We start from the raw sequence: 22333 nt of genomic DNA on the forward strand, positions 1-22333 counted from the left end.
GATTACAACCACCAAGGGAAGCACAAGTAATAGAACAAATTGTCCAGTCTCTAGAAGCTATCAAAAGAAAAAACAAACTAGAAATAGAGAAACACAATGGATTTTTTTAAAAATAAGAAATAATAATAACAGGGACCACAAAAGATTTCTTTTTAAAAATATATATAACAAAATAAAGATGAGGGAATTTAAATAAAGAGAAATAAAGGAGGAGCTGTCCCAAAATACCATGGACTATACCCCTTAGTCCCCACCCCTACACGAGCATTGGTGAATCAATGTATTTAATGGAAATAAACTGCAATATGGCAGGGTATATAAAAGGGGAAAGGGGAGATAGGAGATAGAGAAGAATGTGTGATATAATCTAATTAAGTCTCTGGGAACAAATTAAGGGGAAATAATTCCTGTGGTATTTCAGCAAGCAGGGATACAAAAGGAGAATGAATAATGTGCCAAATGAAGGGATTGAAATAAGAGGAGAGAAAGGAAAATATTGCTATTCAATTGTTAGAAGGTAGGTAGGAACCTTCCAATGGGTCTAATATTCAGAGATTCAGTGAACAAGGACACCACCTCTTTGGACAGGGTCTTGTGCCTCCATGGACCACATCCTACCTCAGAAATAATGAAATCAGAGCTGGTTGGGGCAAATGGATTTTAGATGAGTTGACTAAAATAATAACAATAATTAACATTTATATATTGCTTTAAGATTTTCAAAGTGCTTTACTTTCACTATCTTGTTTGAGCCTCACAACATCCTTGGTTGTCTGGAACCAAATAGGAGATTGCTTGGCAAACAAGAAAGATCATGGGAAGTCAGGGAGTTGAAGTGAACCAACAAACTGGACACAGGGAAATTTCTATCATTTAGCAATGCTTCCATCCTCATCACCTCCCTTGGTAAATGATACTTCTAAGAATAAAGTACAACAGGAAAAAGGGGAAAGGAAGCAAGATTTATGAGAGAAAAGCACAGAAATTTTTCAGAAGAGGAAACTGAAAATTAGTACTTGAGAAACTTTAATCCCATGAGGAACACAAAGACACTAAAGAGGGAATAAATCAAAGAATGAAAGCTTAGAATAGATAGAAAGAGAAGAGATTTAAATAAAAGAACAAGGTAAAGAAATATTTTTTAGAAAAATAAAAGATGCAAAAAATGAGAAAAAAAAACCCCTATCAAAACAATCCAGTTCCAATCTGTTTTTCTGACAGTATTAGATCTTCCTCCCCTTTGTAAACTCTTTAGTTCAACCATATAGGTCTTTTCACTGTTCCTCATACGTAGTATCCCAGCTCCTATCTTTGTGACTTCTATTAACTGTCCCTCAATGCCTGGAATTGACTCCCTCCTCAACTTTGATTCTTAGAATCCCTGGTTTCCTTAAAGACTCAGTCTTCAAAGGCACTGCATTCTACATAAAGCCTTTGCTTATTCCACCAACTCTAATGCCCTATTCCCCAACCCTCCAGTTTTCTTTTATATATGTTAAATATGGGGGGATACAAATTCAAGCATGCAAGACAGTCCATGCCCTCAAGAAGCATACTTTCTAAAAAAAAAAAGACCACATATACAGGGAAGTGGTAGCCAAGAAGGACAAAGAAGTAATGGTCAGGAAATTCACAGGGCAAATAATTAACATGTCCTTGCCAAGAACTACTGATCTCAGAATTAATGTTAGAAAGCTAGGGGTTGGATGGGGAGAAACAGAGAGGATGAAGACAAAGAGGCAAAATCTATAAAGGCAATAACACACAAATTGGTTAGAAGGAGCTCCTGCCCAGTACTTAAGAAACATTAAACTTGTGAAAATCATAGATTAAAGAACAACAAATAAGAGAATAAACCATGAATCAGAATAAAAATTCAAAATAAACAGAAAAGGAAGAAAATCAATTAAGTGAGCAAAGCAAATAAAAATTCAGAAAATGGCATAGAAAAAAGAAGTTAAATATAAGAAACTAGAGGTAAAGAGAGGAGGAGGGATTTTTAACTAATCACTTAACTGAGAGTAGGAAAAGAAGACAAAAATAGATAACCAAATAAATAAAAGAAAATAAATCAAGAATTTAGGTGTGACAATTGGGAGGGGAAGAGAAGAGAACAGAGTCTCTAGGGAACAGGGTTGTCTCAAAAGAGTTTAAACAAAACTAATGGAGAGGAAAAAGTAATCACAACTCTCATAATTTTAAACAGGAATGGATGAAATAATCCAACAAAATGAATGTGTTAGAAGGGATATAAAAAGAGAACCTCACAATTTTTTTATAAGAAATATATCTATAAAGCATAGAATCAAAATGAGAGATTAAAAAACAAAATTTGCTATGCATCAGCTAAGTCCAAAAAGGCAGGAGTTACAACTATGCTCTCAGACAAAGCAAAAGTAAAAATTTTGAAGAAAGAAAGAAGAGACAAAAATAAAAAATGCAAAGGAAAGTGTAGATGGATTTCTCAAGGAGTTCAGTACAGGAGAGGAAAGATGTAATGCATTATCAGACAATGAAGATGTTTGGATGAAGTAAGGGTTTGTTCAAGATGCGGGAGATATAGGTATGTTTATGCTTCTTCATCTGTAAAATGAGGATAAAAACAGCACCAGAACTGCTGTGGAGATAAAATGAGGTATTTGTAAAACACTTTGCATACTGTAAAGCACTATATAAAATGCTATTAACATCATCATCATTATTATCCTCACCATCATGATGATCAGCAGCAGTTAAGGTACAAATATCTATAGAAAGAGTGAAGATTAGAGAGTAGAGAAAATATGCTGAGATGGACCAGAGGGGATAGAATCAAGGATGGGTATACAGGAATTGCCTTTGGCACAGAAAAGAATCATCTCTTCAGCATAAAAAGGAGTGAAGAGGAAGGATTATCTTGTTACAATGAAAGCTCAGTTGAGATTAGATAATACAAATCCATGGTGGATCTAGTTGGTGCAGTCTTATGACTTTCTTCAGCTCCATTCAAAAGTATGTAAACAGGAGCAAAGGAGGTGTTCAAGTAAGGCTGGGGTTTAGTAAGGTGTAGCCAGAGACAGGATAAAGGGCAAGGGATGTGAAAGCATAAGATAGTATAGAGTTGAACAAGTTCATCAAGGGATTGAGATAGACAAGAGAGAACAGTGTAACCAGGGTAGGACTGATGACATGGGAAAGAGTGGTGGGGTAGAGGGAATGAGGTCCCAGAGAGAAGGAAGAACAGAGTCAGAAGTCATAAAGCATGAGGAAAGAGGGAATGACAAATGAAGAAAAAAGTCTTTGATAAAGTATGAACCTCATTTATGCTTAAAAAATATATAAGGCATAGGCATTGAAGGATCTTTTTTTTAATATGATAAAAATCATCTTTCTAAACCAAAAGCTGCAATTAAATGCAATGGTGAAACACTAGAAGCTTTTCCAGTAAAGAGAGGAGTAAAGCAAGGATATCTCTTTTCCCTATTATTATTTGACATAGGTCTAGAAATGCTAGTGATAGCAGTAAGAGAAATAAAGGCAAAGAACTAGGTAAAAGGAAGAAAAAATCTATCCCTATTTGATGATGAAATGATGGTTTAAGGAGGAAAAATAAAGATTAAGATAATAGCTTCAGTTAAGTTGCAGAGTAAGAAAGTAAACACACAAAAATCAACAGCATTTCTATATAACAGTCCTGATCATGATTTTGGATCTGAAGCAATAGACCACTCAGAACCTAGGCATTCAAATAAATATTCTCTTTAATTTAAAAAAAATATATATATATATATAAGGAGCATCTAGGTGGCACAGTGAATAGAGCACTAGCCCTGGAGTCAGCAGTACCTGAGTTCGAATCTGGTCTCAGACACTTGACATTAACTGTGAGACCTTGGGCAAGTCACTTAACCCCAAGTGCCTCACCTTCCCCCTTCCAAAATAAAATAACATATTAAATTGCACCACCACCACCCCCAGATAAAAGCAGTGTGAAGGACAATTAATAGTTTAGGAAAGGAAAAATAAAAGTAAAAACCACTGGCAAGAAAATTAAAAGCAGTCACCAAGGAATTTCCATGGCGTCTCAGGAGAGCCCTACCAAAGTCTAAAAACTCCACTGACTTTCTTGCCCAAAGGACTTAGTTAAGTGCCCAATCAGTACAGCTGGGGAAAAGGTTAACTCACACTGCTCCATATCTGTTTCATAGCCTCTTTGCTCACAAAGGTTCCAGCTTTTTTGCTGGCACATGGGGAGTTAACTCATGCCTCCCTATACCCACAACTATACTGGTCCACATCACTTCACTCCTTGACCCCTAGCTACTAATAACATAGATAGCCAGGATCATGAACATCAGCTACAAAACAAAGCCACTCATACCCTTCCCTAATATCTGTCCTCTAAGCAAAACTTAGGGGACTCCATCAAAGGAACCAAAAAGGACTCCATTGGGCCTACCTTTGTTGCATATATAATCAGAATATTTTGGTAAGTTTATTAGTTTTCCTGAACTTTTTTCTATCTCTTCTTAAATTCATTGTTATAAGGTATGGTTTTCTGGGTGTGGGCTGAGAGAGAGATGTAAAATTTCACAATGTGAAATATAGATGATGTAAAAACAAAAGTTATCCATAGGATTATAATTTTATGCTCTGACTAATGCATAAAACTAAAAATGTTAAACATTACTATGGTATGACTCTTCATATTTCCTACAAATATACCTTAAAACTCTGGACAAAGACATTTTTCTTTTTGTTGAGAAGAAACACTTTTGAAAGAGTGAAAACCATAGAATCTGGAAAGTAATTTGAAATCATGCAAAGAAAGTGACTATAATATCATATTCATATATGAATATGCCATCAATATAATATATTCATACCCATACAATTAAAATATTTCTTTTATCACCTTGAAGAGAATGAAAGATACTAATGAGAGTAACTCATATTTTTAGTTTAAAATTTTACCTTAGTCCTACTGATCTTTTTCTCTTTGTAAACATGAACCTTAGGTGGTAATTTCACCATTCTTCAGAGATCTCGTGACTGATAAGATATGTGGCTTAGACTCCGAGGACTCTGCTTTGAATCCCAGCTCTGTTACTAACCATGAGTGGCCTTGGAAAAGTCACGTCAAACACTCAACAGTGGAAAGAGTGTTGGCAGTTTACCACTTTTGCCCAATCATTTTCCTTCTCTGTAAAATGAGAAGGCTGGACAAGATGACCTCTAACATCCCTTTTACCTTTAAATCCATGATTCTCTAAAATGAAGTGGTGTCAAACTCAAATGATTCTACAGGCTGTATTTTTGACCTAGAAATCCACAAATGAACATTTATCTATGTTGTATCATATTTTTATTTATTTTGTTTTCAGAATAATTAAAAGAATTACTTGAAATAACAAAAATATAAAAAATCATAACACAACATAATTATGCATTAATTCTAAGTATTTGAGAACTATCAAATTTTTGGCAAGTTACCAATCTTTGTGATTATAAACATTATGAATACAATAATATCACAGTAGATATGCCTTATCCCTCCCACTTTGCTAGGTTAAATCTGTTGATATAAAATAGCAAACGAGTTAGAGCAACTGCAATGAGTTGCAAAAAAATAAAAATAAACAAAAGACATTCTATATAATTCCACTATCTGGATGTTTCTAGATTATTCCTCTATAGATAGCAAATGATTATGGAAGTAGTATGAGTGCCCAATTTGGGGAAAGTCACTGAATTTCTCTAGTCCTCAGTTTTCTTCTCTGTAAAGTAAGTCAACCAACTAAATGATCTTTAAGGTCCCGTTTTGGCTCTAAATGTATGATCCTGTAACTGGTCATATGTGACTGTAACAGTCAAAAATCATAAAGTGCCAAAACATCAACTTAAACTGATAAAAGAAATGTATTGTTGTTCTCTGGGCTCCCTGAAACTGCATCCTATCTGTGAGTCTGCAGTCTGAACAATGTGTTGTAATGGAGACCTTAAGATCTACTGAAAAATGGGAGAAGGATCTTCCTTTGCATCTAAGTTATTCTACTTAAATAACAATGGCAGTAATTCTAAATAAGATGCTAACATCTGGAAGCTTCTGTGTTCCCTGATGAAAGAGTGAGGGGTGAGGCTAATTCCAAAAAGAATACAATGGACAGGTCTTGTTTTTTTTTATGGAATCCCTAAGTTAGAAAGTGCCCAAATATTTGTCCTGGGTATTAACTAAGATGCAATATGTGGTTCACAGCCTCATTAAAGCAAGTAAATATTTCATAGCTTTAGTATCTGATCTCAACCTTAATGAATATTTAATAAAAGTTGACCAACAACAACGGCAAAAACCTGAAGGAATTATGTTCCATTTAGTTAGAAGTGGAAACTCTAAGCTATTAAAGCAGCTTCTCAAACAATCTGAAGCTAAAATTATACCAGTCTCATAAAATATTCTACATGATTTTATAACCAACTAAAAGACTACAAAATATGGTTTGAAATTTATAAATTAAATATTTTTAAAAGAATTTAATACAACTTGCAATTTGAAAAAAATGCAAGAAAATGGTTTAATGTACTTGGAGTAGCATTAGATATTAAATAGAATATACTGCTTGAAATGCTGTCAGCACTCCCTTATGAAGCCAGGACCAAAAACCAGAATCTGTTACCTATGGGTTCTTCAAAATGTATCTATTGGGGAACCACAGCACAAAGCTACCTTTAGGGTGGAGGACAATAGAAATCTATCGCAAAAAGCCACCCAAAGATGTTTGTTTGTTTAAATCATGTATCTATTGGGTATTTATTGTGTACCCCAGCCTATTATAAGTAATTAGACTAGAAAAGAAAAAAAAAAGGAGGCAAAATCTATAACCTACATCAGGCCTACAAACAATTTCTTAGAAATGGAGGCCCATGGACCAATTTAGGATTTTATATTTTGTCATAAGCTGGCTAATGAAAGTCTCCCTAGGATAGTTATATGCCTCAATTTATGCAATCGATGTTGGCTAGTGGAATAAAGGTGAAGAATAACGGAGAGCAAACAAAACCGAATTCCTATTCCCTCTCAAGATGCACATGCATATAACATCTACTCTCATTATATGTGGGATGTGAGATAAGACATGGCTATGGTGACTCCTCAGATTAAGTTCACTAAACAATATGATCTCTTCCTATACCTATAAGAACAAGGATTTAAGATTATTGACCTAAAACTTCTTTGTTTTAGTTTTTTCTTTTTTTTTAAGTTCTGGACTCTTACACTAATACCAATTATGCCATTTGTGCCCAAAAAAATGAGGTTATAACATCTAAATGAAAATTTTTTTAGGTAATGGATTCTCTAATAAAAACTATATATCGTCATGGTGAATTAGTGCATCCTAGGGTCTATTAATTTGACCTAAAAGGACGCTGTGGGGTGGAAGGAGTCAAGATTTCAGAATGGTAGGAAGCAGAACAGTGAGTGTACTGCTCCAAACTAATTTAGAAAATACAGTAGACCCACTCTTTTTTTTTTCTTTTTGGAGGGGAATTGGGGTTAAGTGACTTGCCCAAAGTCACACGGCTAGTAAGTGTGTCAAGTGTCTGAGGCTGGATTTGAACTCAGGTCCTCCTGACTCCAGGGCCGGTGCTCTATTCACTGTGCCACCTAGCCACCCCCAGTAGACCCACTCTTGATGGTGAGATATAAATATAGACACAGTGGGTCATTTGTCCAGAAGAGTGTGGCATAGGTAGACAGACAGGGAGGTCTTCACATTGCACTATGAGCACTACAGCACCCAAACTGAACACTAGTGCAAGATGAAGTCCCAGCCCCTTACTGAGGCACCCCAAAACCTTAGGGCACTGTGACAGGGACAGAAGCCAAATGGCAGCTTTGCCAACCACTCTCGAGTTCCAGATCACAGATCCAAGGCAGGCTGACTAGGAGACCTGCATACAGGAGTCATGTTGCCTTGCAGAGAGGCCCTGGGCAGAGGACCCAGAAAGGTAGAAGTTCAGAAGCCAGAAGCAGTAGCAGTGGTGTGGTTCAGATTCCAAGCCAGAGCAGAGTCTCACTCTCAGTATGGAGCCTGTTCCATAGAGAACTCACCAAGGCAAGAATCCCATACCAAAGGGGACCCTACAGTTCTGTTTCTCTAAACCAACAGAACGTCCCAATTGGCTGGAGCTGGATCCATCAGGAATCTTGCTCTAACACATGCCCAAACCAACAAAAAAGAACAATGCCGTAACGATCTATTATCCTGGCAGGGATACTCAAGGTACAAAGAAGAAAAGAATGTCTACAACCTCTACAAGCACTGCCTCAGAAAACAACAGCAGTTTAAGCATAAACTCAACTAGAATTTCTAGAAGAGATAAAGCAAGAATTTTTTAAAAAACAAAACCTAAGAAGAGTTTTTGGTAAATGGAATGGAAGTACCTGAGGGGGAAAAAATGGAAAAGAAATAAGAGCTATGGAAGAAAGAATTAGAGGGGGGTGGAGCCAAGATGGCAGAATGAAAGTAAGAACTTACTTGAGCTTGTCCCCAGTTACCCCCAATACCTGTGAAAAATGATTGTAAACAGATTTTAGAGCTACAGAGCATACAGTCAGTCTGGCAAGCCGAAAGGAAGGGTCTATCGCACCAGGCTGGGAGCAGAGCGCAGGCCCGCATGGGCCATGCCGGCACAGACTGGCCATACAGGCCGGGCCAGAGCAGAACTCAGGTGACTGAATTACTGTCAGCTGGAGCTATTTCCAGATTTCTCAACCCACAAATGCCAAAAAAAAGTAAAAGGTCAGTGGAGAAACCCTGTTGGACTAGGGTAAGAGAAGAGCATGGTCTGGCCCCTGCCACTGGGGGGGCAGAGATGGCAGTGGTTGTGCAGTGCCAGAGGCAGCTGCTTCCAGAGCTCCAAGCCCACAGATGGTGAGGGGACCAAGTGGCTGATCAGAAGGTAATTGCAGGAATCTCTTTGCTGGCACTAAGGCAGGATTCTCTTGCTTTGCCCTGCTTGGATCTGGGTTGCAATCTTGGGTGGTGGTCCTGAGGTGAAGAGGGCTGGTGTGGCAGAGTCTGTGGCAGATGTGAAGAGGCAGTCCTCCTCAGAATAGAGAATTAGAGAAAAAAAGTTCTGAGGCAGGTGCCTAGAAACAGCTCTGACAACAGCTGTGCAAAACCCCCGAAATTTGGGACAAAGCACTCTCCACTCAGGAAGCAGAGTTCTACAGAAGCAAAGAGCTTAAAAGTCAAAAATTGGCTGGGAAAATGACAAAGAAGATGAAAACATAAAACCAGAAGAAAACAACAAAGTCAAAACTCCTGCATCAAAAGCCTCCAAGAAAAATATGAATTGGTCACAGGTCATGGAGGGGCTCAAAAAGGATTTTGAAAATCTAGTAAGAGAAGTAGAGGAAAAATTGGGAAAATAAATGAGAGTGATGCAAGGAAACCATGAAAAATAAGTCAACAACTTGCTAAAGGAGACCCCAAAAAATATTGAAGAAAATAACAAATAGACTAGGGGCAGCTAGGTAGAGCAGTGGGTAGAGCACCAGCTCTGGAGTCATGAGGACCTCAGTTCAAAGCCAGCCTTTGACACTTGTCACACTTACTAGCCGTGTGACCTTGGGCAAGTCATTTAACCCCAACTGCTTTGCCTTCCCCCTCCAAAAAAAAATACATTAAAAATATAGACTAACTCAAATGACAAAAGAGGTCCAAAAAGCCAATAAGGAGAAGAATGCCTTAAAAAACAGAATTGGCCAAATGAAAAAAGAAGTCGAAAAGCTCATTAAAGAAAATAATTCCTTCAAAATTAGAATGGAGAAAATGGAAGCTAATGGCTTTATGAGAAATCAAGATATTGTAAAACAGATCCAAAAGAAGAAAAAAATAGAAGTCAATGTAAAATACCTCAATGGAAAAACAACTGACCTGGAAAATAGATCAAGGAGACATAATTCAAGAATTATTGGACTACCTGAAAGCCATGATCAAATAAAAAAAGAGCCTAGACATCATCTTTCAAGAAATTATTGAGGAAAACTGCCCTGATATTCTAAAACCAGAGGGTATAATGGTATCAGGAATTTGAAGATCTTTCCTGCCCTTTAATAAGCCCAGGGGAATTTGAAGACCTTCCCTGCTTTGAAAGTAACTCAGTCCCCAATAGGCTGAATGTAGTCACATGGAGCCTGTGGTAGGAAGTTTGCTAAAGATTGGAGTAGAAACCACAGGAAGTTTGGAGTCAGAGCCAGATAGACTGGGAGAGAGAGGACGTTCAAGCAAGGAGTCAGGTTCGTGAGTAAAAGTTGTTTTATTGTCACCTGCTGTGACAGCTAGGTTTATATTGGTTTGTGGGAATGGCAGAGGATGGTATGGCTCTCTGCTACATGGTGATGCATTAACTTCTATTTTGTTATGATTAATTTGGTTTCCTGGTGATAGGATTTGGTTTTCTGGCATCTGAATAAATGTTTTGCTTCTGTCTTCTGTATGAAGAGTGTGTTAGGTTTTGCGATTGAGCACCATGCCAAAATATTTATAGTCACAGTCAGTATATTTATCATGATTGTGGGTGCTGTGAATATTGCATTGGCACTACAGAGGGTAAAATAGAAATTGAAAGAATCCACTGATCACCTCTTGAAAAAGATCCCAAAAAGAAAATTCCTAGGAGTTTATTATAGCCAAATTCCAGAGTTCCCAGGTCAAGGAGAAAATATTACAAGCAGTCAGGAAGAAACAATTCAAGTATTGTGGAAACACAATCAGGATAACATAAGATCTAGAAGCTTCTACATTAAGGCACTGAAGGGCTTGGAATATGATATTCTGGAGGTTAAAGGAGCTAGGATTAAAACCAAGAATCACCTATACAGCAAAACTGAGTATAATACTACTAATAATAATAATAAATATAACTAATAATAATAATAATAAAAGGGGGGAATGGATATTCAATGAATTAGAGGACTTTGAAGCATTCTTTATGTAAAGACCAGAGCTGAACAGAAAATTTGACTTTCAAATACAAGAAGCAAGAGAAGCATGAAAAGGTAAACAGGAAAGAGAAATCATAAGGAACTTATTAAAGTTGAACTGTTTACATTCCTACATGGAAAGACAATATTTTAGCTCATGAGATTTTTCTCAGTATTAGTATACACATTATATATATACATATATATGTTTATATATGTATATGTATGTATGTATATGTGTGTATATGTATACATACACAGAGGGTACAAGGTGAATTGAATATGAAGGGATGATATCTAAAAAACAAAATTAAGAGGTGAGAGGAATATATTGGGAGGAGAAAGGGAGAGATAGAATAGGGTAAATTATCTCACATAAAAGAGGCAAGAGAAAGCTGTTACAATGGAGGGGAAGAGCAGGGAGGTGAAAGGGTGAAAAGTCAACCTTACTCTAATTAGATTTGGCTTAAGGAAGAAATGGCATATACACTCAGCTGGATACCTTACCCTACAGGAAAGTAGGTAGGAAGGGGATAAGAGGGGGGATGATAGAAGGGAGGGAAGATTGGAGGAGAGGTAGTCAGAAGCAAATACTTTTTAAAAGGAACATGGTCAAAGTAGAAAATAGAATAAAAGGAGAGTGGGATAGGATGGAGGGAAATATAGTTAGTCTTTCACAATATGACTACTATGGAAATATTTTGCATAATTACACATGTATAACCTATATTGAATTGCTTGTCTTTTCAGTGGGGGTGAGTGAGGAGGGAAGAAGGGAGAGAATCTGGAAATCAAAGTTTTTAAATCAAATGTTAAAAAAGTGCTTTTACATACAACCAGGAAATAAGATAGATAGGCTATGGGGTACAGAAATCCATCTTGCCATACAAGAAAGTAAGAGGAAAGGGGGTAAGGCGGGGGGGAGTAGAGTGGGTGGGATAGAAAAGAGGGCAGACTGGGGGAAGGGGCAATCATTATGCTTGCCATCTTGGGGTGGGGAAAAGGGGAGAGATGGGGAGAAAATCTGGAACCCAAAATCTTGTGGAAATGAATGTTGAAAACTAAAACTAAATAAATAAATTAAAAGCTATATTGAATTTGCAAAGGAAAAAAAAAGAGAGAAAGAATTAGAAAGAGAAATAACATCTGTTACAAGGCCTTTCCCAAACAATAAACTCCCTGAAAATTTGAATGGAACAAATAGGATCCAATGACTCCATGAGAAAAGAAGAAAGGTTAAAATAAAGTTTAAAAAAAATGGGGAAAAAAATACAAGGAAATGTAAGTTTCTCATAGTAAAATCAACTGACCTGGAAAACAAATTAAGGAGAAAAAAATTTAAGAATCTTTAGACTATTTGAATACTATAACCAAGAAAAACAAAACAAAAACAAAAAAATTGTGCCTAGACATTATATTTCAATTATATTTCAAATAAAACTGTCAGATCTTTTCAAACCAGAGGGCGAAATGTAAATAGAAAGAATCTACTAGTCACCTCCTGAAAGAAATCCCAAAATGAAAATATCCAGGAACATTATACTCAAATTCCAAAGAATGCCATGGATGGCCTCTGATCTGCAACACTGATGGGAGTACTCACATTGATGAGATCATAAATTAATCCAAGTAGCTAGAGAATCCTTAGGATTGCTCATTAGAAATAAATGAGTTATAATTATCTAAAACAATGATTCTTTAATTTTGTTACTGATTTTCAAATTTTCACAGATAAATGTTATTAACTCTTGTGTGTATTTAATTATGTGAATATATCATATATGTATATATACATACACACATAAATTTATGCTCTTGACAAATGAGAAACTCAACTTTCAGCACTCTGATTTTTACTTTTACAAATTCTGTTATTCCTCAGTTTTCACCCTATCATTTTTACAGTTAGGGGAACTGTTATAATTAAATGGTTGAATGTAACACAATTCTTCCTTATCTTTCCTTGCTCTCAATTCATAAAACAATCTGGTTGGGGAAAAAAAATGACTTGAGTAAACGCATCTTATCAGACACATCTAATAATATTGATTGGAGGCATAAGGGGACCATGACATAAACATCACACTGCTTAGTGTGATCAAACCATTAAAGAACAGGAAGAGAATTCTCATCCTTCTCCTTCAGCAATAACTAATCATTGGGCTTGTATCCAACACAACCATTCCTACCCTTTACTCATCACACACACACACACACACACACACACACACACACACACACACACAGAGTCTATGCCTTTCCTCCCTTATGCAACACTCCGATCATCATCCTCCTGAGATGGGCATTGGCCTCTCAGAGCAGTTATAATCAAGCTTCAACTTCAGGTGCCATTGAGAAAATTCTCCTGCTCCCACCAGCATAGCCACCAGGAGAAAAGAAATTACTGATAGAAGTGTGTGACCAAAAATATTTGGAGGGCAGCTAGGTGGCGTAGTGAGTAAAGCGCCAGCCCTGGAGTCAGGAAGACCCTAGTTCGGTACCAGCCTGAGACACTAAACACACACACACACACACACACACACACACACACATATATTTGGAGATCACTACCAAAGAACACAAAAGACTGAAGGCTATAGCATAGGGGGGAAAAAGGCAAAACTATTTCGGTGTTAGGGTTTTCTTTTCTTTTAAAGCTTCTTAGGGCCAGTCTATATTTATTTGTGTATTTTTTTTTTAAAAAGCACTTAACAAGTGACACTGTTCCAGCCCACACCTACTGCCATTCTCCAAATCCATTCAAATTCAATCTCCTACCTGAGGCTTTTCCTAATCCTCATGCTGAAATAACTGTATAATTTTTAGCTTTTACAATTGTATTTCTAATAAGGTCAATGGCATACCTGTTTGTCAAATGCTACCCACGATGGTGCATCGCTTCCTAGTCCTCGAGGAAAAACGCTGTATTTGGGTTTTAAGCCTACTCCATGCTTATCTTCATTCACTAGCATAGCAACATGGTTGCAAAAGCCCCAGTGCTGAGATTTATGGAAATTTTCTCTCCCCAGCTGTGAAACAAAAAACCAGCAACATACCCAAAGTTAATCATTTGATTTTTTAAAATTATTTTTAATGTAAATTTTTTAACATTAGTTTCTCCATTTCAAAATAACTGGAAAATGGCATATAATCACTGTGAATCTTTGTGCAAAACCTGCATCATATCTGAAGTGGGGCAAATTAAGATGTAGACAAATCTCTGAAATGTAGCAAGAATAAATCTTAAATTCTATGCTATCTTAAAAAAAATCATTATTACTGCAAGTAAGCATTTCTAATATTTCATTGCTCATTGTTTGGTTTTTTGGTTTGGGGGTTTTTTGTTCATCCACTAGATTCTTTCTTAAATGCCCCCCTGCGGCATAGCAGAAATGTTACATTATCCAAAGCTATTGATTAAGCATAAGCTATGGAAGGTTCTACCAAATTCCAAGGAATACAAATGGCCCAGTAGTGACCTATATGTTTGTCATCTGAGGACCATACTATCTAAATTAAGAGAGGTTCATCCCTAGGAGATTGGCCATCATGGGAAGAAATGTTTTGACCACAACAACTCATTAAAATTTCCTATTAAGCATTATTCACACCAATGAGATCATAGATCATTTAAATAAAGAAGACCTTATTTGCTAAACATAAAAACATAAAACAAACCAAAATAAATGTTGGTTGATTGATTACTAGAATAAAAATAAGGAATAATAGGAAGCAATCCAAACTACTCAACTCCTATTCTATTTTCTCTCTCTCCACCTCTAACATATATACACATATACATATAAATATAGATACATATATAATGTATACTTGTATTCTCTTTAATGTTAACAAAAGTATTTAATCACATAAACGACAAATGGATTGTAAATAATCAGTATATATTATAAACCTTTAAATTTCTGTGATTTATAAACTGTTTTATTTAAATCACATATAAATTTTGAAAAAGTGATAACAAAATCTTCCTACTTTTCTCCAGGTCCCCTCCAGAACTTCTTTTCTGTGTATTTATGTCAGCTTTTAATGATGTTACCCTGGTTATTAGTACACTGGTCAGTGTACACATCTCCACTTTGGTTTTCTTTTCTCATTGCTCTGCATTATTCCATAAAAAGTCTTCTCATAGCTCTTCCATGGCATAATGACATTAATCACATTCATATTTCCATAATTTGTTCAACCAAATACCCAGTGAAGAATGCATAAAATATTTCTAGTTTTTTTTGTTTTGTTTTGCTATTGTGAATGGTGTCACTAGGAAATTTTTTGTTTTGTTTTTTTGCTTTTTGGAGGGCAACTGGGGTTAAGTAACTTGCCCAAGGTCACACAGCTAGTTTTTTGGGGTGTGTGTGTTAAGTGTCTGAGGTCAGATCCAAATTCAGGTCCTTCTGACTCCAGGGCCGGTGCTCTACTCACTGCACTACCTAGCCACCCCACTTGGAAAATTTTTGCACAAATAGATCTCTTTTTTCCCCCAGTCAATAGCAACCTTGGGGTACATTTTAAAAGGGAGAAAATTGTATAGTTCAATTGGCATTATCAAAAAATATAGTTTTTCCAAAGGACTATACCAATTTATCAGCATTATAATAGTGTACCTGCCTTTTCACAAGTACATCAGCATTCAATTTTATCACCTTGCACTATTATTGCCATTTTCATAGGTGTGAAGTACGATCTCAAGGTTGTTTTCTTTTATATTATTATGACAATTAGAAAGCTTGAAATTTTCCAAGTGATTGACAATTCATATTTTTCTTTTGAGAACTGTCTGCTCATATTGACTGTCTACTGAGAAATGGATCTAATTTATAAATGCATGACAATTCTTTATCTATTTGAAATGTTGAAATTTAACAGAAATATTTATTATAACGGTTCTTGCCCACTGTCTCTCTTTTTTGTTGTCTTCTCTTACATAAAAGCTTTTCTAAAAAATTTTAAATAATTAATTTTATCTAGCTTTTCTCTTTTTAATTTCTTTGGCTTTTTGGATAGCTAAAAATATTAACTCTATAATTGTAAGAGTTAACAATGCATTATCTTTTAATTTGTAATAATTTTGTGCTCAGAATCTCCATGTAATAGTTATGATACATGCTGTGAGAATGAGATCTAATTCCATTTTTACCATAAGGTTATCTGATTTTCCTAATAATTTTTTACTTAATAATGAGTATTTTTAATATTTTCCAATAATTTGTGATAACTGATTTATCAACGGTAATCAATTACATGAATTTCAATTATCTAACCATTTTCATTGAAATTTTTTTCTATATTTTAGAATGGAAACCAATTAATTTTTATAATTACTGCTCAATAACACTATTTGAGACCTAGAAGTAAAATATGTTATGTAGAAGGTAGGTGAAACCAATTTTCCCTGGTGCCCAAGGCTGCTGTAGCTCCATGTGTCTGGGAGAATTTTTATACATGCATGCATGCATACATACATACGTATATTTGCATAAGTATATATGTGTATATATTATATATACACACACAAACACACACACAAAGCAATACCAGATTGATCTTTATTTTGCTCCAATCAAATATGTTCAGAGCAACATCATGATTGCATAATGGAAAGAAAGTCAGCCTTAGAATCAGAAACTCCTAGCCTGTTACCTTTTAAAGCTATTAAATATGTGGCCATAAGCAAGTCACAAAGTCTCAGTTTCCCCAGGCAACTCTGTGATATTTTAAGTTACAGAAGGGCTGCTGATTTGTATCAGAGGAGGAGGGGCAGCTAGGTGGCACAGCAGAAGGAGTGCCCAGGCATAGCGTCTGGAAGATTCATCTTCCTGATTTCAAATCTAGCTGTGTGACCCTGGATAAGTCACATAACTCTGCCTCAGCTTCCTCATCTGTAAATGAGCTGGAGAAGGAATGGCAAACCACTCCACTATCTTTGCCAAGAAAACCCCAAATGAGGTCATGAAGAGTCCAACATAACTGAACAACAACAAAATCAAAGGGGGATGTTTCAACAGCATACTGGTTAAATTATAGGTCAGGATCACTCCCTTCTCTTAAAACACTGTAGTAAAACTCAATATACATAAAAAACCAAAACAACTTTCTGCATCAGATGAGGGAGTAGACTGAATAAACAGTACATATTTACATGCATTACCATTTTTCAAAAGTATATTAATTGCTGTTGTAATTAGCAAAATACAAATTTATTTCAAAGCATTACTAAATTACTAAGTTTTTATCATCATCTATTTTCTCAATCAGTTAAGGGTCCATGAGATCTTTTTTAATGTAAAGAAGGTATCATTCTAAAAAAAAATTGGAGTACCACTGGGATAGAAGTTATTTACATTCTGAATACATAATTGAATTTACTTGTGAAGTCATCTAGCCCTGGTATCTTTTAACATGGAAGATCAGCACTGAACTATTCAATTTCTCACTCTGACATTGGTTATGTTTCTCCTGTGTTGTCAATTTCAATATTGTTATAAATATTCATTCATTTATTTTCTATTCTGCTTTCTTGGCATAGGTATAAAATAATTTTTCCCTCCATTTATTATCTTCCCTTTCCCAATTTGATTTTGGTAATTTTTTTTATTCTACACTTTTCTTTAACATATTTGCTAATGATTTTTGCTCTCTTTTCAAAATACAAATTCTTCTGTTTCATTTATTTGTTTTCTGTTACGGATGTAGCTCTAATTCTGGTGATTTTTTATTTGTCCTTTGGCTTATTAGTTTGTTCATTTAAAAAACATTTTGCTGACAATAATTCATAGATTATGATCCATGATCTGTATCACAGATTTTAAAACTGGAAAGAACAATACAGTCATCTGGTCCAATCCAGTCTTATATGGATGGCAACTGGGGCCTGGACGAGTTAACTGAGTTTCCCAAAGTGACATAGGTAAAAATAAGAAAGATAAAACACGCGTCCTCTGACTCAATCCAGTTCTCTTTTCACTTTATTACTTCTTGTAACCTCTTGTTTTATCCATTTACTGGAAGATCTGCTTACATCTTCTCAAATAAAAAAGAATGATCTTCATCTTGGGAAGTATAGGAAAAAAAAGTTCATGAAATGAAAAAATTATATTATCTGAAGAGATAGTAAGATAGCACCTGATTGCTCTCAATGAATTCAAATCATCAATAGATGAACTACTTCCCAAGGTACTTAAAGAACTTGTGGTTTTGATTGGAGAGACATTATTAGTAATTTTCTTTGAAAACAGGAGAGATCACCCTGGACTTGAGAGCAGAAAATATTGCCCTGATTTTTACAAAGGGCAAAAAGTAGATTATAAGCACCATAAAGTAGTAAGCTTGCTAAAAATCCTGGGCAAAACTCTAAAATACATGATTAAAAGAATGGTCTGTGAGAAAGTAAAACAGTAATCACTTAAAAAATGCCCAGCTTCATCAAAAATAAATAATTCCATAATAACCTTACTTCCCGCTTTCACTTATAAATAAGGAAAATGTTATGATCATAGTATGTGAGTATTTTAGCAACACATTTGCCTAAGTTTCTTATTTCATCCTTAGATAAGCTGAAGAGATGTTAGCTAGCTATATGGTACTATATATAGTTAGGTGGGCTCAGAAATAGTTTAATGGAAATTTCTGCATGCCTGCTACACGTGAACTACCCTCACAATCAACAATTTGCACTATTGTGCTTATTCATGTGGAGGAAAATACATATTGTTGGCAGTCTATTTGTGTAGTTGTTGATATTTGTCTGCTGTGTCAAAACAAAATTTAACAACGAAAAAAGGAGAAGCATTATTATAATCTAATTCTCCGTACTGTCAGAATACATGCCTGTATTTTTAGGCTTAAATACTTCAGTCTTTCTTGACTATTTTTGTCTTTAAAGGATATTCTTGTTTGTGTATGTATGTACGTGTTTTTATTTTTTAGATTGTATCTATGACAATGCTCTATATGACAAAAGCAAAAGATTCTGGTAGTTGTTGATGGGGATACAGAGTCAAAGTGAACCCAGAGAGATTCCTCTCACCAGTGTTCTCAGCACCACAGAGAGAGATTAGCAATTGTTGCCCAGAAAGAAGAGCCAATCCACATCAATATTGAACACCCATTATTCAATTGTTGGGGAATGTATGGTTCAAAGTTACTACCAAGAATTAATCACTTTATAAAGAAAGTACTCTAGTACTTACTTAATTTTTGAATCATCATCATTCATCAAAATTGTCAACAAGCATTCATTAAAATGGAGGCTGTTCACGAAGAGATAGTTCCCTCTTCTCTCATCACTCAGGTATCTTCTCCTATGATCTCCTCTTTCATTCTGTCTCACACTAAGAGGTGGCCCTTCCCCCAAGGCAAACCCCTCTACCTGTATCCTTAATCCCATCCTATCCTATTTTCTCCAGCAGATTGCCCCCTCTATCATCTTCACTCTCTTACTAATCTTCCATCACTCCCTCTCTACTGGCTGCTTCTCTGTTCCTAGACGTACATCCATTTTTCCTTCATCCTTAAAAAAAGCAAACAAAAAACCCACCTTAATTTGATCTCACTATCCCAGCTAGCTATTGTTTTATATTTTTTCCCCTGCTAAATTCCTTGAGAAAGCCTTCTACAATTGTTATCTCCTCTTTGTCTCTTCTTTTTGTCTTCTAAACTCCTAACAAACTCATCATTCAACTGAAATTGCTCCCTTCAAATTTAATAAAAATATATTATTCCAAATCTAAAGGCCTTTCCTTAAACCTCATCCTTCCTGACCTCTCTCTGACACTTGAGGATTATCTTCTCCTGTATATTCCCTTTTCTTTAGGTTTCCACCTAGTTCTTTTCAAACTCCTTTGATCATAAAGAAAACAATAAAGATACTTCATTTAAGTTCTTCCCATTAAGTGGGGGTGTTCCCCAAAAGTTTCTTCTTGGCTTGCTTCTCTTCTCCCTCTATACTATCTTGCTTGATGATCTCTTCAAGTTTCTTGAGATTAAACTCTAAAATATATGCATCTAACCCTAACCTCCCTCCAGACCTCTAGCCTCACATCATCAACTACTTACTGGACATCGTGAACCAGATGTCCCGTAAACATCTCAAATTCAGTGTATCCTAAATAGAATTCATTAACTTTCCCAAAAATCCTTACCATCTTCAGAACTTCCCTTTTGTTATTAAGGATACCAACATCCCCCCAGTGACTCAGGCCGACAACTCTGGTGTCATCTATAACTCTAAGGGGCTCAGGATCTCAAGAGTGGAGTCATCCCTTTCTCTCCCCTGTTAACCTTCTAGCCCCCTGTACTTCCCTTGGGCAACAAAAGAGGTTATAATACCCAGGCCTTCCTCCTGATAAAACCTGACCTAGAAACAGAAGCGGGGATGAACTTGGCCCTTCCCATTGTCACCCAGGCAGCAAGGAAAAATATTTGTAATCAATACATTTATATATTTGACCCAATAGAATGGTCAACTGTACCAGTATAGATCCAATTTAAAGAGTTAGGTGGAACTTTTGAAAGTTGAATCCTCGACAAAGAGTTAATGCTATGCCTTTTGTGTCTAGTAACTCCCATGTGTAACACAGTCCCTAGCACTTAGTAGGCATATAATACAAGCCTATTCAATATATGAGTGAATAAATATTTCTATAAAGGGTATTTGCTTTGAATCTCTTTTTATAAAAATAGTGCCACTGGACATTCCCTCATTCAATCCCTTGATGACAACTGGCAAATGTTTGTGGTCCCAGACAAGCTAAAATACAGCACATACATAGTAAACTGAAAATAATCTCATTTCTCAACTGTGATGCTTTCCCAGCACTTGCATCTAGTCGGAACTAATTGAACACTAAGTGTTTTAAAATATTTTATGTTCACTGTTACCAATAATAGCCTATCTAGGATAATAGGACATTCTTTTGACCATTTTACAATAGGAAACTCAGAGGGAGGGGAGAAGGAACATACTTAATATAATGTAAACAAAATATATTTAACATAAAGTAACTTTTTGTTAGGATCCAAGGAAAGTTGGAGGCTTTGACTTTGCACTATAAATTCTCAATCTCTGCTTTTTCAGCAATATACTACAAATTAAACTAGTCCTTGTCATTTGTACCATCTATGTACAAAATTATAGGTAAGCTCAGAGACCCTACACCATGAGCAGGCTAAAGGCTATATAGTCACCCAAAGTGCATGCTTCCCTTTCACTCCCATCTAGCCATATGGGCTAAATTGATATCTGTGTTCCACTGCTCTACCACTCCCCAGATGGATCTGGCACTATTCACATGGACCTGGATATTCATACTCTGGAACTCAGAATCCATGCTCCTTGTCCCTAGGAAAATTAATCCACTAATCTCTGGAATTTCCTGACTGAGTGCAAATTAAACTTATTTAGCCTACTATATTAGCTGCCTAGCCAATAGATCACATTTCACCTTTACATCCCATCTAGTCTTCCAGCCTCAGCCCTCATTCTTACCACCTCTTGCTTAAAGCATAGTAATTATAAACACAGTGATAGAGTAGAAAAGAGTGCTTAAGGCAGATGGAGCAAGCAGGATGGGAGATAGGAGATCAGACCAGGATGTGACCAGCCAGAAAAGTGATCAAAGAAGGCAATGACCTTTGCCACTTTCCTGAAAGATTTCTCATGCCTAGTGGTTGAGTGTGAAAAGGATGTGGATACAAAAATAATATTAAGGGTTGCTTTTCCAGTACTTTGTGAAGCCTCTAGTTTATTATGTAACCTGAAAGCACCCTAAAGTCATTTCCCCATCATCTTGAACCGATACCAAAAGAATTGATTTTGTCTCCCTTATCCTGTGTTCCCCATGTCCTTTAATTTTTAACCTGTGTCCTCCTGCCTTGTCCTTAAATCCTTAAACCATAAAGAATTCCTTTTGTCTCCCTAATCCTATGTCATCCAGTCCTGTCTTTAATCTTTAACCTCCATAAAAACCTCTAAAACAACACCATCATTCTGAAATCTCTATATAAGCATAACTCCCCTAAATATTGGAGTCTCACTTAGCTTTCTTGACAGGAGACTTGGTACCACTTTTGCAGCAATAAAGCTCCCAATGGCTATAGAGAAGGTCTGAGTGAATTCTTTCACACCTGAACCAGCTCTACCAACTCTAAACCTCATCAACAGGACTACTGTTTCTGGAAAACATTTCTTCAACTTATCATCCTTGGGATACTCCAAACCAAAAGACCCTTCCCTGGACACCACTACCCTATATATATATGTGTGTGTGTGTGTGTGTGTGTGTGTGTGTGTGTGTGTGTGTGTGTGTGTGTGTGTGTGTGTGTGTGTGTGTGTGTGTGTGTGTGTGT

General features: G+C 36.1%; 1 protein-coding gene across 2 annotated transcripts in view; it reads right to left on the reverse strand.

Annotated features, from left to right (window-relative positions):
* EFHC2 (EF-hand domain containing 2) overlaps positions 1–22333 on the reverse strand; it is a 276255-nt gene that overhangs the window by 194358 nt on the left and 59564 nt on the right. The window contains exon 2 of one of the 2 annotated variants that reach the window (XM_069065741.1): positions 13834–13998. The exons of the other annotated variant lie outside the window; for it this stretch is intronic. Within the exon in view, the coding sequence (XP_068921842.1) occupies positions 13834–13998 (165 nt within the window). The remainder of the gene's footprint in view (positions 1–13833; positions 13999–22333) is intronic. 2 annotated transcript variants of the gene reach the window in all.

The sequence above is a fragment of the Petaurus breviceps genome, unplaced genomic scaffold (assembly GCF_028583685.1).
Source record: "Petaurus breviceps papuanus isolate PSGF00001 unplaced genomic scaffold, PetGlider_PUasm1.0 90700, whole genome shotgun sequence".
NCBI lineage: Eukaryota > Metazoa > Chordata > Mammalia > Diprotodontia > Petauridae > Petaurus > Petaurus breviceps.